This window comes from Danio aesculapii, chromosome 1 (genome assembly GCF_903798145.1).
Source record: "Danio aesculapii chromosome 1, fDanAes4.1, whole genome shotgun sequence".
NCBI lineage: Eukaryota > Metazoa > Chordata > Actinopteri > Cypriniformes > Danionidae > Danio > Danio aesculapii.
The window spans coordinates 16,349,978-16,364,387 of NC_079435.1; the positions used below are offsets into that span (position 1 = coordinate 16,349,978).

General features: G+C 35.2%; 1 protein-coding gene across 1 annotated transcript in view; it reads left to right on the forward strand.

The window, feature by feature from the left end:
* si:dkey-28b4.8 (sarcoplasmic/endoplasmic reticulum calcium ATPase 2) overlaps nucleotides 1–5,344 on the forward strand; it is a 48,413-nt gene extending 43,069 nt beyond the window's left edge. The window contains exons 22-23 of the mRNA XM_056456729.1: nucleotides 289–406; nucleotides 3,340–5,344. Of these exons, the coding sequence (XP_056312704.1) occupies nucleotides 289–406; nucleotides 3,340–3,627 (406 nt within the window). The 3' untranslated portion in view covers nucleotides 3,628–5,344. The remainder of the gene's footprint in view (nucleotides 1–288; nucleotides 407–3,339) is intronic.
* The last annotated feature ends 9,066 nt before the right edge of the window (nucleotides 5,345–14,410 follow it).

Here is a 14,410-nt window from a genome sequence, read left to right on the forward strand (position 1 = left end):
ACCAATGACCTTCTTGCTGTGTGGTGACAGTGCTAACCACTGAGCCCCTGTGCCGTTTTATTATATTTTAAAATCACATTAATTGTACTGCTGCGTTCACTCTAGTCTTCGATAAATTAATTCAGAGAGGGCTGTAAAAAGGTCAGGCCAGTTCAGCAGGCGATCATAGATTTCTCTGATTTGTGTGTGTGTGTGTGTGTGTGTGTGTGTGTGTGTGTGTGTGTGTGTGTGTGTGTGTGTGTGTGTGTGTGTGTGTGTGTGTGTGTGTGTGTGTGTGTGTGTGTTTAGTTTGTCTGAAAATCAGTCTCTGCTGAAGATGCCGCCGTGGTCGAACCCGTGGCTGGTGGGTGCCATCTGTCTCTCCATGGCCCTACACTTCCTCATCCTATATGTGGACCCTCTTCCTGTGAGTATTCATCTGTGTGTGTCAAATCTATGAAAAGATGATGAATCTCAGGGGAATCTCCGAAAAATGCTTGTGTTTAATCAAAGAGGAATGTCAGAGTCTGACAGGTTAGACTTGTGCCTGCCCGTCTGTCGATACTCGTGATAGTGATGCAATAAAAACCTGAGTGATAAATGTACTCAAGGAAATGATACATTTTTTTGTTCTTTTCACTCACGTGAAAGGATATGGCTGAAGAAAGGAAAACCCAATGTCATCACACTTGAGGGAATATCTGTGATGTCTTCAGTAGAACTGAGCAATGCTTGGGAAAATAATGCCATACTTAAGAATGAAAAAATGTGTTATGTAATATTTAAAAAAAAGATGCCTTATTTTTTATTTTTATAAAATGGTTTTAATTTGCTGAAAATATATGAAGGAGAGTAAATTAAATTAAAATTAAAAACAATTAAAAACATCTTAGCTATTTTATATTGATGTTTTTTATATATACATATATACAGTTGAAGTCAGAAATATCCCCCCCCCCACCCTCATTTATTGTTTTCCCTAATTTCTGTTTAACAGAGAGATTTTTTTCAACACATTTCTTTTTTATATAATTATTTTTTGGGGGGGGTTTCATCTTTAATGGACAGGACAGTATAGAGTATTGAAAAAGCAGAAAGCAGGAAAGCAGAGAGAGGAGAAGGATCGGCATAGGACCATGAGGCAGGACTCGAACTCGGGTCGCCGTGAGCACCAGAGTGCATGTGTCAATGCACTAACCACAACACATTTCTGAACATAATAGTTTTAATAACTCATTTCTAATAACTGATTTATTTTATCTTTGCCATGATGACAGTAAATAACAGCTTAATAAGTACAGCTTAAAGTGACATTTAAAGGCTTAACAAGGTTAATTAGGTTAACTAGGCAGGTTAGGGTAATTAGGCAAGTTATTGTATAATGATGGTTTGTTCTGTCGACAATCAAAAAATATAGCTTTAAGGTGCTAATAATTTTGACCTTAAAATGTTTTTTTTTTAAATTAAAAACTGCTTTTATTCTAGCCGAAATAAAATAAATAAGACTTTCTCCAGAAGAAAAAATATTATCAAACATACTGTGAAAATTTCCTTACTCTGTTAAACATCATTTGGGAAATATTTAAAAAAGGAAACAAATTCCAAAGGGGGGGGTTATAATAATTCTGACTTCAACTGTATGTATATATATATACTGTATATAGTGATATATAAATAATTTATTTTAAGTCAGCTTTGTTCAGTTTAATGCATCTTTGGTGAATACATTAATTATGAATTAATTAAAAAAAGAAAACGTTTATAATGAAAGTGTACTGTATGTCTTTTATTAAGAGAATAAGGACAACTCTTTTAGATCACGTGCTGTGCACGCCGACTGTTTTTCCCATCCTTAAAATAGCAAAAGTAGATTCATAGACGCCCCATGGGCACTTACAGCATGTACTTTAAACCATGTGCCTTCATTAAACTTGAGCCTTCATTCGTTCATTCATTTTCTTTTAGTCCCTTTATTCATTAGGGGCACCACAGCGGAATAAACCGCCAACTTATCCAGCATATGTTTTACACAGCGGATGCCCTTCTAGCTGCAACTCATTAATGGAATACACCCTTACATTCTCATTCACACACATACACTACGGACAATTTTAGCACACCCAATTCACCTGTACCACATGTCTTTGGACTGTATGGAAACCGGAGCACCCAGAGGAAACCCAGGCGAACACGGAGAAAACATGCAAACTCCACACAGAAATGCCAACGGACCCAGCCGAGGCTCGAACCAGCGACCTTCTTGCTGTGAGGCGACAGCGCTACCCACTGCACCACCATGTGGCCCTAAACTGGAGCCTAATTAGACTAATTAATTACTCTAAAATGGTGTATTATTCATTCAGACACATCTGAAGCATCTGTGCACAGATAGTCCCTGTAGCACACCATTGTTATTTTGGTTAAGAACTCACACATGATTAAGGACTAAACTAATTATACACATTTGTATGATGTCACTATTTTGTAGTTTACTCTGAGCCAATGATGATCTCATTTATCAAAGTTTGCATTTTCAGGCCCTCAAAACTGCCATTGTAGAGCCAAAATGTAAAAAGTAATTTTTTTTCTGTTGAAAAGTGTCGTGTGAATGCCCTTATAGTCGAGTCATATTTATGAACAAGTTCTTCTGTATGAACCACCAACTATTCCAGCATATGTATTACACAGCAAATGCCCTTCCAGTCGCAATCCAGTACTAGGAAACACCCATACACACTCGCATTCACACACATACATTCATTCATTTTCCTTCGGCTTAGTCCCTTTATTCATCAGCGGTCGCCACAGCGGAATGCAGAATGAACCACCAACTATTCCAGCATATGTTTTACATAGCAGATGCCCTTCCAGCTCCAACCCAGTACTAGGAAACACCCATACACACTTGCATTCAAACACATACATTCACTGTGTCGCCCTGGTGTGATAATAAATTTTAAAAGACAAGGTAATCAATTTTGGGTGAACAGCCCCTTTTTTTTTGCCAAATTTGCAAATATTGTCCATTATCTCTGCTTTTAGTTACTAAACACACCCCACCTTGCTGGTTTTCACTCGAGTGTGTTTTGGGACTCGTTCCCACACACATGTGGTCAAAAGCATTTTTCTCATATTACGCAAGGCAGCTTTCAATCCTTTTCAGGCATTCCTGCTTACCCATTCTTCTCATAAATTTGATTAGATCACACAATAATCTGGCTCCTCTACCTACTGGCATATTTAAAGCATCTCCTGCAGTGTTCCCAGGAAGAATTAAAGTCAATTAGCATGAGTAAAAGATGACAGGACTTTCGTTTTTAGGTGAACCATTCCCGTAACCGTAACTGTTTGTCTCTGCAGGTCATATTTCAGATCCGACCGCTGTCTTGGCCTCAATGGGTGGTTGTCCTGAAGATGTCTCTGCCCGTGATTTTGATGGATGAAGCCCTGAAGTTCTTGGCAAGGAACTACATTGAGCCTGGCAATGACCTGCAGCTGGATGAGGACAGCGGTCCCGCTGGAGGGGTCCTCGGCAAACTGCAAAGTGCATTTAGAGGCATTTCGTGGTCGTTCGTCCTCATCTCCGCCCCGTTGCTGGTCTGGATCTTCAGCCTGGACTCAGACATTACTAACATCTTCTGGGATTAGAAGGAAAAAGTGTGTGTATGTGTGTGTGAGTATGTTTGTAAGTGTGAGTTTGTCTTAGTCAGAAGAAAAAAAGAGGCAGAAGCAGTGAACCGATTTGGTCGCAGAGTTTAGGACAAGGACAATCACAGATAAGGAATGCTGGGGAAAGTTAGGGACCGACGGTGGGCAAACTATAAATTAGTCATTAAAAAAACAGCATGAGCGATTACATCAGCCTTCCTCATGTGTGTCCCTGGTTTTGCATTTCTTTTTTATTATTTATTTATTTTTTTTTAAATACGTTGGAATTACACAATCATCCGCATTGGTTTTAGCCTGGATGTTTAATAACTGTAATTTTATGGTTTTGTTGTTGTTTTTTTAACATGGAGTTTCTGTATTACGATCAACACATTAGTTATCATCTATAGGGACTTTGTTTGATGATGGCGTTGACACAGAAATGACTCTTTCTGTAAGCAAATATAGCTGTGATACCCCAAAGGCATTACAGAGGCTAATTTTTCGTGATACACGACTTTTTTTTTTACCACACACGGCCACATATTTCATTCTTTTTATGTATTTTTTCTTTGTTAGAAGGCCCTAAAATATTTTAGATAAACGTTTAAGGGTTATTTTACCGCAGTTGATTTGTTTAATAGAACTTCACTGGTGTTTGGGGTAAAGTGCACACATAGCAGTAGTCAGTTGTCACATACATTATCAGGCTTTTTCTATTTATTATTTTGATACTCGAACTATTAAGTTGGTCATTTACAGTTATGGTGAGCGTCGTATCCGGAGCACTTTGCCATTAATGAAGACGGTCACTACTTAGCAATACGTCAAACAAGCAAAATACTATGACTTTATTTGGGTGTGCAAGCTTAATTCCGACTAGCATGTGCCGTCACCTAATTCTTTGCCATTTTTTACGAGGTTGAGGTTTTAAATCGGTAACGTTCGCGTTGAATCATTACTTTCGATATCACAAAAATGAGTTTTCTGAAATATTTTCAACGTGACTGCTATTGTGCCTGTGTAGCGGGTAATTCAGTTTTCTGCCTTTGTGCTTTTTTAGCTGTGAATTCAATAAGCTAATAGTCAACAGGGGCCATTTATTGCTTATTAAAGAGTGAAGTTCACCCAAAAATAAACATTCTGCTATTAATTACTCACCCTCACGTCATTCATTCAGGTCTTGCAGGTTTGGAACAGCATGAAGATGAGTAATTAAGAAAATAATTACTTTTTGTTTTATTTTTATTTTTTGGATGAATTAAGCCCAAAGACCAAACACCATATGAAGACCAAACACCATATTATAAGATGTGATGAAATGGATCCTGAAAAAATCAGCTTTTTTAATAGTTTAGGGGTTAAAATGAGGATCAATAAGAAATATGGGGTGATTAAGTAAAATTTCTAGCTGCGGTCAAGTTCTGAGAGAGAAGGGAAATGTTCATAACCTCTTAATTTTCTGTCTTTACCCTCTTGGTCATTGATTTCCTCGTCTTATTTTCATGTTTGCTTATATTCCCCCAAAAGGAGCTTTATAAACGAACGATAATCAATTTGTGTCATTTTTAGATGATATTTATGTCCCGTTTCTTGAACATAACACATTTTGTAGTTTTGTTTTGTTCTGTCGAAACCAGAATTGTCATTAAATTTCCTTAACAGGGAAACGGAAACTGCTTCATGAAATGGGAAAATAAACTTGATTTAAAATTCATTAGCCGTGTTTGTGTCTTGAAGCATTTTAAAACCATTTAATGAGGCAAATATACTTTTTTATTTTGAAAAAAACAATTCTTTATTGAAATGAGCATATCAAAATGTATAAAAATCCACCTTGTAATGACTTGCATTGGTAAATCTTACATTTTCTTTCAACATTTTTTTTAATTTGAGTGCATGCCAAAGGTAATGAGGAGCACAAATAACATCATATCATATAAAACACACAATAAATGACAAATATATCTCTAATTGATTCATTTTCCTTCAGCTTAGTTTCTTTGTTCATCAGCGATCGCCAAAGCGGAATGAACCACCAACTATTCCAGCATGTTTTGCACAGTGGATGCCTTTCCAACTTTAACCCAGATCTGGGAAACATCCATACACTCTCACATTCACACTCATACACTACGGCCAATTTAGCTTATTCAATTCACCTATACTGCATGTCTTTGGACTGTGGGGGAAACCGGAGCACCTGGAGGAAACCTATGCCAAAGTGTTGAGAACATACAACTCAGAACAGAAATGCCTAATGACCCAGCTGGGACTCGAACCAGCACCTTCTTGCTGTGAGGCGACAGCGCTAACCACTGAGCCGCTGATAAATATATAAAAAAGACTCAATTAAATTCATACCAGATGTAATGTGAAGTGCACAAACAACATCAAACCATATAAAACAAACACTAAATGATAAATATATATAAAAACTCAATTAAATTCACACCACAGGCAATGTCAGGTGCGCAAATAACATTGTATCATATACAATAAACGATAAATAGAAATATAAAATAAGCAAATACAAAAGTGACAACATATTCCCGGTATTTCTTCAGCTTCTTAAGACTCTTCAGGGCACACGTGTTGCATTATATGTAAACAAGCCTCAATGACCTGTCGCACAAAGGCTATAGTTTTATTCCAACTGGAGAGATCTTCAATTTCCGGAGGACACGTGGGTTCAGATAAATGACACGTGCTTTCGTCTTCTAAACATCTGAGGATCTATAAGAACAAAACATATATTATATGACTTACAATACACTCAAGAAATTTCTTTTTTTTATGCTCGTTCAAACTATTAAAATTATCTGAAACAACACAATTCTTGAGATTTTATTGGACAACTTAATATTTTTATGTTCAATCCACATAAATTTGTTAAAAGCGTTAAGTTAACTTAATAAATTTGTGTTGGGACAACATGAATGAATTGTGGGGAACCCTGCATTTTTACTGTGTATATTGTGTTGAATTTAACATCCATCAGGATTAAAGCTGCAATTACCAAGTTATCAATCAGGCCTTGAATTTCTTTCTTGATTTCTCCATCTTTTGGAAACATCACCTCGCATCTATTGTAATTGGCAAGTTTCTGTTTAGAAAAAAGAAATGCTTATCAGGTCAGATGCAGTACAATGACCCAAATCCTTAATGTTTGTGTTGGGAGAACATGAAAGAATTAAGTTAGTTTACAAATTTAATTTGATTGAACATAAAACAATTATGTTTCCCCCCAAAAAAACTCAAGAATTGTGTTGTTTTAGCTGATTTTGAATACGTTTGAACAAACAGTAAACATTATTGTTTTTAGTGTACACTTAAACAAATTACGTTTTCTGTTTGTCCAAACTGCTTATTTAAAATAAGCTGAAACACAATTCCTGAGGGTTTATTTTACAACAAATTAGTTGCTTTATGTTCAGTTCACTTACTTTTGTAAACTAACTTAATTCCTTCATGTTTTTCCCAACACAAATCAATTCTGTGGAACCCAATATTTATTTACAGTGTATACTAGAAAGCACAAGTAAAAGGTGAACTTACCTTTCTGCATTCATCTTCAGTCGAGATAATACCACTGCTTGCATCTGGAATTGGTCCAAACTAAACAAACAAATGCTAATTTAGTTTTTTAACCCATCATGAAATGACAGTGAAATTAATGACGAGAAACACTTACATGTTCAATAGTCAACATCTCTTTTATCCTGTCAGCCTGCAGCCTTATATTTCTGCAGCTTTCTGAGCTCTTCTTGTCTGAAATGCTGCTTCCATGGGGTGCGCAGCTCCCAAAACTCACACACAGCCCCAAGAGTATGGTGAAAATTGCAGAATTCACTGTAAAACAACAGCCATCATAGACCATTTCAATGTGGTTATGTCATTGTGGCATGAACATTTCCTGCTTATCAAACTATTTCAGAACTGTAACAAGTGGCAATTCAATCATAACTTAATGTTAAAACAGCCATCATAACATTATTTATCAATATGTGGCTCTTTTTGGATTCTCCTAAATGTAAAACAGGAAAGACGTTGGGACCATTGTTTTTTGTTTACGTCCCTCAAAATGGTCTATACAAAATTAAGATTTACTTGATTAAATCCTTTCACAAGCAGCAATTTGAGTACATCGTATATCAAGTATTAAGTACAATTAACTTGTCAATATAATTTAAAATGTATTTAATAACACTCCTAAATAAATTAGCTACACTGTAAAACCCAAACAGTTAAGGTAACTCAAACCATTTGCAACAAACCATTAAGCTATTTAAGCTCAAAAATGATTCTTGCACTGTAAAAAATGATTAGTTGACATTACTTAAAATAAGTGAGTAAACCTACTGCTTTTAAACCAATTAGTTGACTTTATTTAAAATATGTGAGTAAACCAGTTGCATTAAAGTCTTTAAGTAAATAAACTATGTGCATAATTATAAATATTGAGTTAAATCAACTTAACAGTTCCAAGTTACAATGGGTTTACTCACTTATTTAAGTAAAGTCAACTTGCCACTTTTAAGGCAACGGGTTTACTCTTTTTTTAAGTTAAATAAACAGTCCCTTTTTACAGTGTAATGAGTACTGTGAACTTACTCAATTTGAGTAAATGAAGCAATTTGAGCACAGTAAAACCCAATAAATGAAGAGAACTCAAACCAACTGAGTACTGTAAAACCCAATAAGTTAAGGCAACTCAAACCGTTTGAGGAAACCGATTGCTGCAAACCATTTAAAAAGCCAGTTAAAACCAGTTCAAGCCAGTTAAAAAACGAATCTACATGAGTACTGTGAACTTACTCTATTTAAGTTGAAGTAATGAGGTATTTAATTAACTCTTTAACATTGAGTTCAAACTCTTTTCAATTGAGTAGAATTAACTTTCAGTCAATTTTGAGTTAACTACACTCATTTCATTTGATAAAGTTCACTGTTAGGTTTTACAGTGTAAAAGTAAAATTATTTTCTATATTATTGGTTATTATATTTGTAGAGTATGTCGTGTGTTATTCTTTCATATTGATAAAATATTGTCGTATTAATATTATTAATTACACTGTAAGAAATGCTGGGGTCCACACAATCGATTTGTGTTAGGACAACATGAAGGAATTAAGTTAACCTATTAGTTTTTGCTAATTTAAGTGGATTGAACTTAAAACAATTAAGTTGTTCCCAAAAATCTCAAGAGTTGTGTTGTTTCAGCTTACTTTATACAGTATAAGTAGTTTGAACAAACAACAAACATAATTCTTTGAGTGTTCTTTCAAATGAATCAAGCTAAGATTCGAGGAAGATTGCTTAAGTAAAGATTTAAGTAAATTGTATTAGTAACAAGTTTTACATTTTCCACAATATTTTAACTCACTTTGTTTTATTGATGTATAATAAACGGAAATTGACGTTGATGCTTTTAAATTAAAAATGTACTTAATATTAGTGGGTTCATTTGCAATGATAAGAAAACATTTACATATTACTAGCAAACACTATTATTGAACTCTTTTCACTCATTAAAGATGTAAATATTCACAATTTTACTTAAACTGTAAACAAACCCTGGTTGCCTTAAGTTTTTAAGTGGAATCAAATTAACTTTATGAGTCCATTGAACTTATTATGCTAAAACTGACTTAAAACAGCTTGCGTAACTTATAAAATTAAGTTAGAACATGATGAACTTAGTTTATTAAGTTACAATGACCTAAAACATGGACTGTCAGGACAAATCGATCATATCATTTTTACAGTGTAGGAAATTGTAGTTATCCTTGACATTTAATATTACAATTTAACATTTATGATGGTATATTTATTTTACCACACTAAAAAATCATGTTAAACACTATCAAACATATTCACAAACTCAATCTTTAAAAGTCTTACTTGTATCTCCTTGACTGTGTTGGTTCACTTCTGCGCCACTGCAAATGTTCCTGACTCTCCATCTTATATATCTTGAGCTTCTGTCCCATTTCTTCCAGTTATCTGGATTTGAAATTTGAGAGAAAGCTCCTGCAGAGTCATCAGCCGGGTATGCGTTTGTGATTGGACGTGCCTAAATGCCATTGTTATTCATTAGAAATTCGTTCAAACGGATCCCTGTCAGCTCACCGCTTTTCACTTCCTCCAGGGAAACTGAGGTAGCTGTGATGTAATTCTGGTATAGATTTCCCAGAAGCCAGAGATCCACCACTGTCTTACTGCTGCGTGAACATGGTTGTGGATGATTGAAGGATACTCATTGCTGACTCTTACTTAGTGATTTTTTTTGTGATTTTTTTTTTGTTCAGTAATCAGGAAATTTGTCACAATTTATATTTATGGGCCTCTTGATAGTGAGTAACTTTGCAGCTTGCAGGCTAAACCTCATTGGGGTATTATACTATTCATTCATTCATTTTATTTTCGGCTTCAATCCGGGGTCGCCACAGCAGAATGAACCACCAACTTATCCAGCACATGTTTTACGCAGCGGATGCCCTTCCAGCTGCAACCCATCTCTGGGAAAACATCCATACACACTTATTCACATTCATACACTACGGCCAATTTAGCTTATTCAATTTACCTGTACCACATGTCTTTGGACTTGTGAGGGAAACCGGAGCACCCGGAGGAAATCCATGCGAACATAGGGAGAATGTGCAAACTCCACACAGAAACGCCAACTGACCCGGCCAAGGCTCGGACCAGCAACTTTCTTGCTGTGAGGCGACAGCACTACCTACTGCACCACTGCGTCGCATCTGTATTATACTATTGTATTGTTTTATTAGGGTAAAGTGAATAAATAGGCAAACTTAAGTTAAAGTTACTTAAATTTGGTAGACTAGCTGTTGGAGAACATCACAATAAGCGCAGATATTAGGCAGGATCAAAATAATTTTGTTTATTTATAGATTTTATGACAAATTACATTAAAAAAACTAAAATCATGGTAAAAAAATGTAGAAATAGAACAATGTGAAGCACAAGCAATGAAAATAAAAAAATATTTCAACAAATAAAAGGGTAAATAATAATGTGGATTAACAAAAACTAAAATTGTACTGTCTGTAACACACTAAGTGAACTAATTGAACTAATTTTGAGAGGATCACATGGTTATGATTGACCACAGCTGGTCCCGCATCAGCTGTCATATGATTTCCCAATCAGACGAATTCAAACATATATAAATAACTAGATTTTCTTACCTTAGTCATCTTCGTCTTGAAGAATCCCCCCATCCATCAAAAGACAGTCCAAAGACATGCAGTATAAGTGAATTGAATAAACCAAATTGGCACAGTATATGAGTGTTTTAGTACTGGGCATTCACCGCATAGCCATATGCTGGTATAGTTGGCGGTTCAGTCTGCCGTGGCGACCCCTAATAATCATGGAATGGGCAGAGCGAAGGAATTCGGGGGAGCTCTCGAAACATACCTGAGCTCAGACTCCCCTCTCTCCTGATGAAACAGGAGGGCTCTCTCCTGGGACAGCATGCCAATCATGCTTTATTATCAATCATCAGCTAAGTGTGAACTCTTGAATTTAAGTCTGTAGACCAGTGGTCACCAAACTTGTTCCTGGAGGGCCGGTGTCCAGCAGATTTTAGCTCCAACCGTAATCAAACACACCTGATCAAGCTAATCAAGGTGTACTTGAAACATCCAGGCAGGTGTGTTGAGGCAAGTTGGAGCTAAACCCTGCAGGGACACCGGCCCTCCAGGACCAAGATTGGTGACCCCTGCTGTAGACTATCAAAAATATATATGTAGCTTAAAGGGTCTAATAATTTATTCTAGCCGAAATAAAACAAATAAGACTTTCTCCAGAAGAAAAAATATTACTAGACATACTGTGAAAATGTCCTTGCTCTGTTCAACATCATTTGGAAAAGAAATTCAAAGGGGGTCTAATAATTCTGTCTTCAACTGTATATGCAATGTGTGTTTATACATATAGACATATGTATATATAGTGAGTTTTGTACAGAGTTTAAGTTATTTAATTTGACTTTAATTACTGTATTTCAACAAGCATTGACAGTGAATATGGATAAGGGATAGAATAGCTCTAAGTATAACCTTTTATTAGAGCCCAAACATATTACTGTACAATAAAGCAATCAAACATTACAGCCTTTTATGTGTCAATTGTCAAAAAGGGTGCTTTGGAGTCTCCAAGTGGCCTTTTTTGGGAGTACCTAGACATTCACTCCGATAAACATGTATAAAGCACTAATTGTCTAAGGTACTGTTATCAAAATATAACATTTGGCTTGGTAAGGCTTCAAGCTTTGATCCAATTGTCTTTTCAAACTCATACCTCTTAATTATAGTCTTCTGCAGGCATTAGTTAAGATAAACATTTTTGGCAGATTTTTATTTTTATTTTTTCAGTGTGTCAAGTTTAATTACTCAATACCAGTAATATTTACAGTGATTATTAAGGCTGAATATTAAGGAATAAACCTGTGTGTGTCACCTTTCAAAAGAGACCAGAACCATGCATATATTAAAAATGGTCAAAAATAGCATGCAATTTACTTTGGCTATGCATTTTTTAGGTATTTAAGCTAATTTTACAGGAATGCTAAAACATGCACGTTTACCTGACGACAGAAACACAAGGGTCTTTTAACAGTTTCTTTTACACGTTTTAAAAATATTTTATGCATAAAAGTATTGTTGCAGCTTCGCATTATTACGATTGAACCACTGAAGTCACACGAAATGTTTTGACAATGTTTTTGGTTCATTTTCTGGACTCTGAACGTCTCGGGATCATTTCTGTCTAGAAGAGCTCTCGGATTTCATCGAAAATATAATAATTTGTGTCCCGAAGATAAAGGAATGTCTCAGGGCATTGGATAGCATGAGGGTGAGTAATTAATAACAGAATCCACATTACTTGAACAACCCTTTTAATATCTGCTAGCACTTTATTTCACAGCAGTCTGCCAGCTATAATTGCAAGTAAGTCAAGTTCTGCTACCCCTACAGTCGTTTTTTAATAATTTTCCTTCAGCTTAGTCTCTTTCAGAGGTCACCACAGCGGAAACACCCATACACACCATTCACACATACACTACGGCGAGTTTAGTTAATCTAATCCACCTGTAGCGCATGTCTTTGGACTTGTGGGGGAAACCGGAGCACCCGGAGGAAACCCATACGAACTCGGGCAGCACATGCAAACTCCACACAGAAATGCCAACTGACCCAGCCGGGGCTCGACCCAGCGACTTTATTGCTGAGAGGCGACAGTCTTCTAATAATCTGTAAGATTGACTATGAACATCAAAAATCACAAAATATTGCATATAAAACTAGAAAATTGCTCATAAAATCTAGATGTTACGACACACCAATGGTGCGGCTATAAATCAATTTCGATATAAAATGGTCCTGGGAGTAAGTAATTAACTAATAGCTTTTAACAATTAGTTTTTATAAATAAACATAGTTAACCTGCAGTTATGACATAGATCTCCATGTGTACATAAACGGTATTTGTGTGTTATTCATATATCCTAATATTTTATAGATTAATAGAATTGATTGTCGGCTATATCACACAAATCCAGTGAAATACTTTATATTGTGAAATTGACATGATTAATAATAGATTTTAATAACAGGTCGCATTTTCCCGTAAATGATAATGATGCTGATGCAATGCAGAGTTGATGTCTCGAGTATTCCGCGTGAATATGAGTGATTCACTGTCATCATGTGTTGCTTCAGTCATATTGTAAAATGATATTCTCCAACGGATTGGTCTAATAGAAGGAGGATCATGCCCCGCCCTGCAGAGTTTATTCCAAAAAAAAAAAAAAAAAACATTACGGCATCCTTTTGTTTTCATTGAGACATTTTTAAATCCCTGCTATTAGATTTGGTAAAAGTTGATTTATTGTTCCAGATTAGGCCTAACATTTGTTTCTAAAAGTCATGTGATCAGTTTTTGTGCTACCATATTTGCAGTGTGGGTTTTTTTGTTTTGTGGTCGTGAAAAATCGTGCTCAATTATTTCTACCACGGGTAAGCCTGACTCACATGCGGCAGGCAGTAGAAATCTTTCTGCAGAATTTTGCTCCAGTGAGAGGGAAAGCCACGTATATCCCACAGGGTTGGTGGGGGCCCCCGTAGAAAAAACTTAAATTCAACAAAAGTACCATCAAAACAAAGTGTGATCATTTTAACAAATAGGCTACGCAGATAAATAAATAAAAAAGTCCATAAATCACTGCATAAAATAAAACAGTAAATGAATAAATACACAAATAAATAAATACGCAAATAAATAAATAGTCCATACATTCCTGCATAAATAAAACAATAAATAAATAAATGCACAAATAAGTAAATAAATATATAAATAAATAAAAAAGTCCATAAATCCCTGCATAAATAAAACAATAAATAAATAAATACGCAAATAAATAAATAAAATCGTTCATAAATCCCTGCATAAATAAAACAATAAATAAAAAATACACAAATAAATGGATAAATAAATATATAAATACACAAATTCCTGCATAAATCAATACATAATTACATAATAAAATTAACTAATAGTGCAGGCTAAGAAATAAAAAAAAAATTACATGAATGTTGGGGGAATAAGAAAATGCTAAGCTGAAAGCTGATATAAATTCATGAATTCCTGCATAAATAAAATAATAAATAAATAAATATGCAAATATATAAATAAATGAGTAAATAAATGCATAAATTCCTGCATACTTTCATACTGAAATTAATTTTAT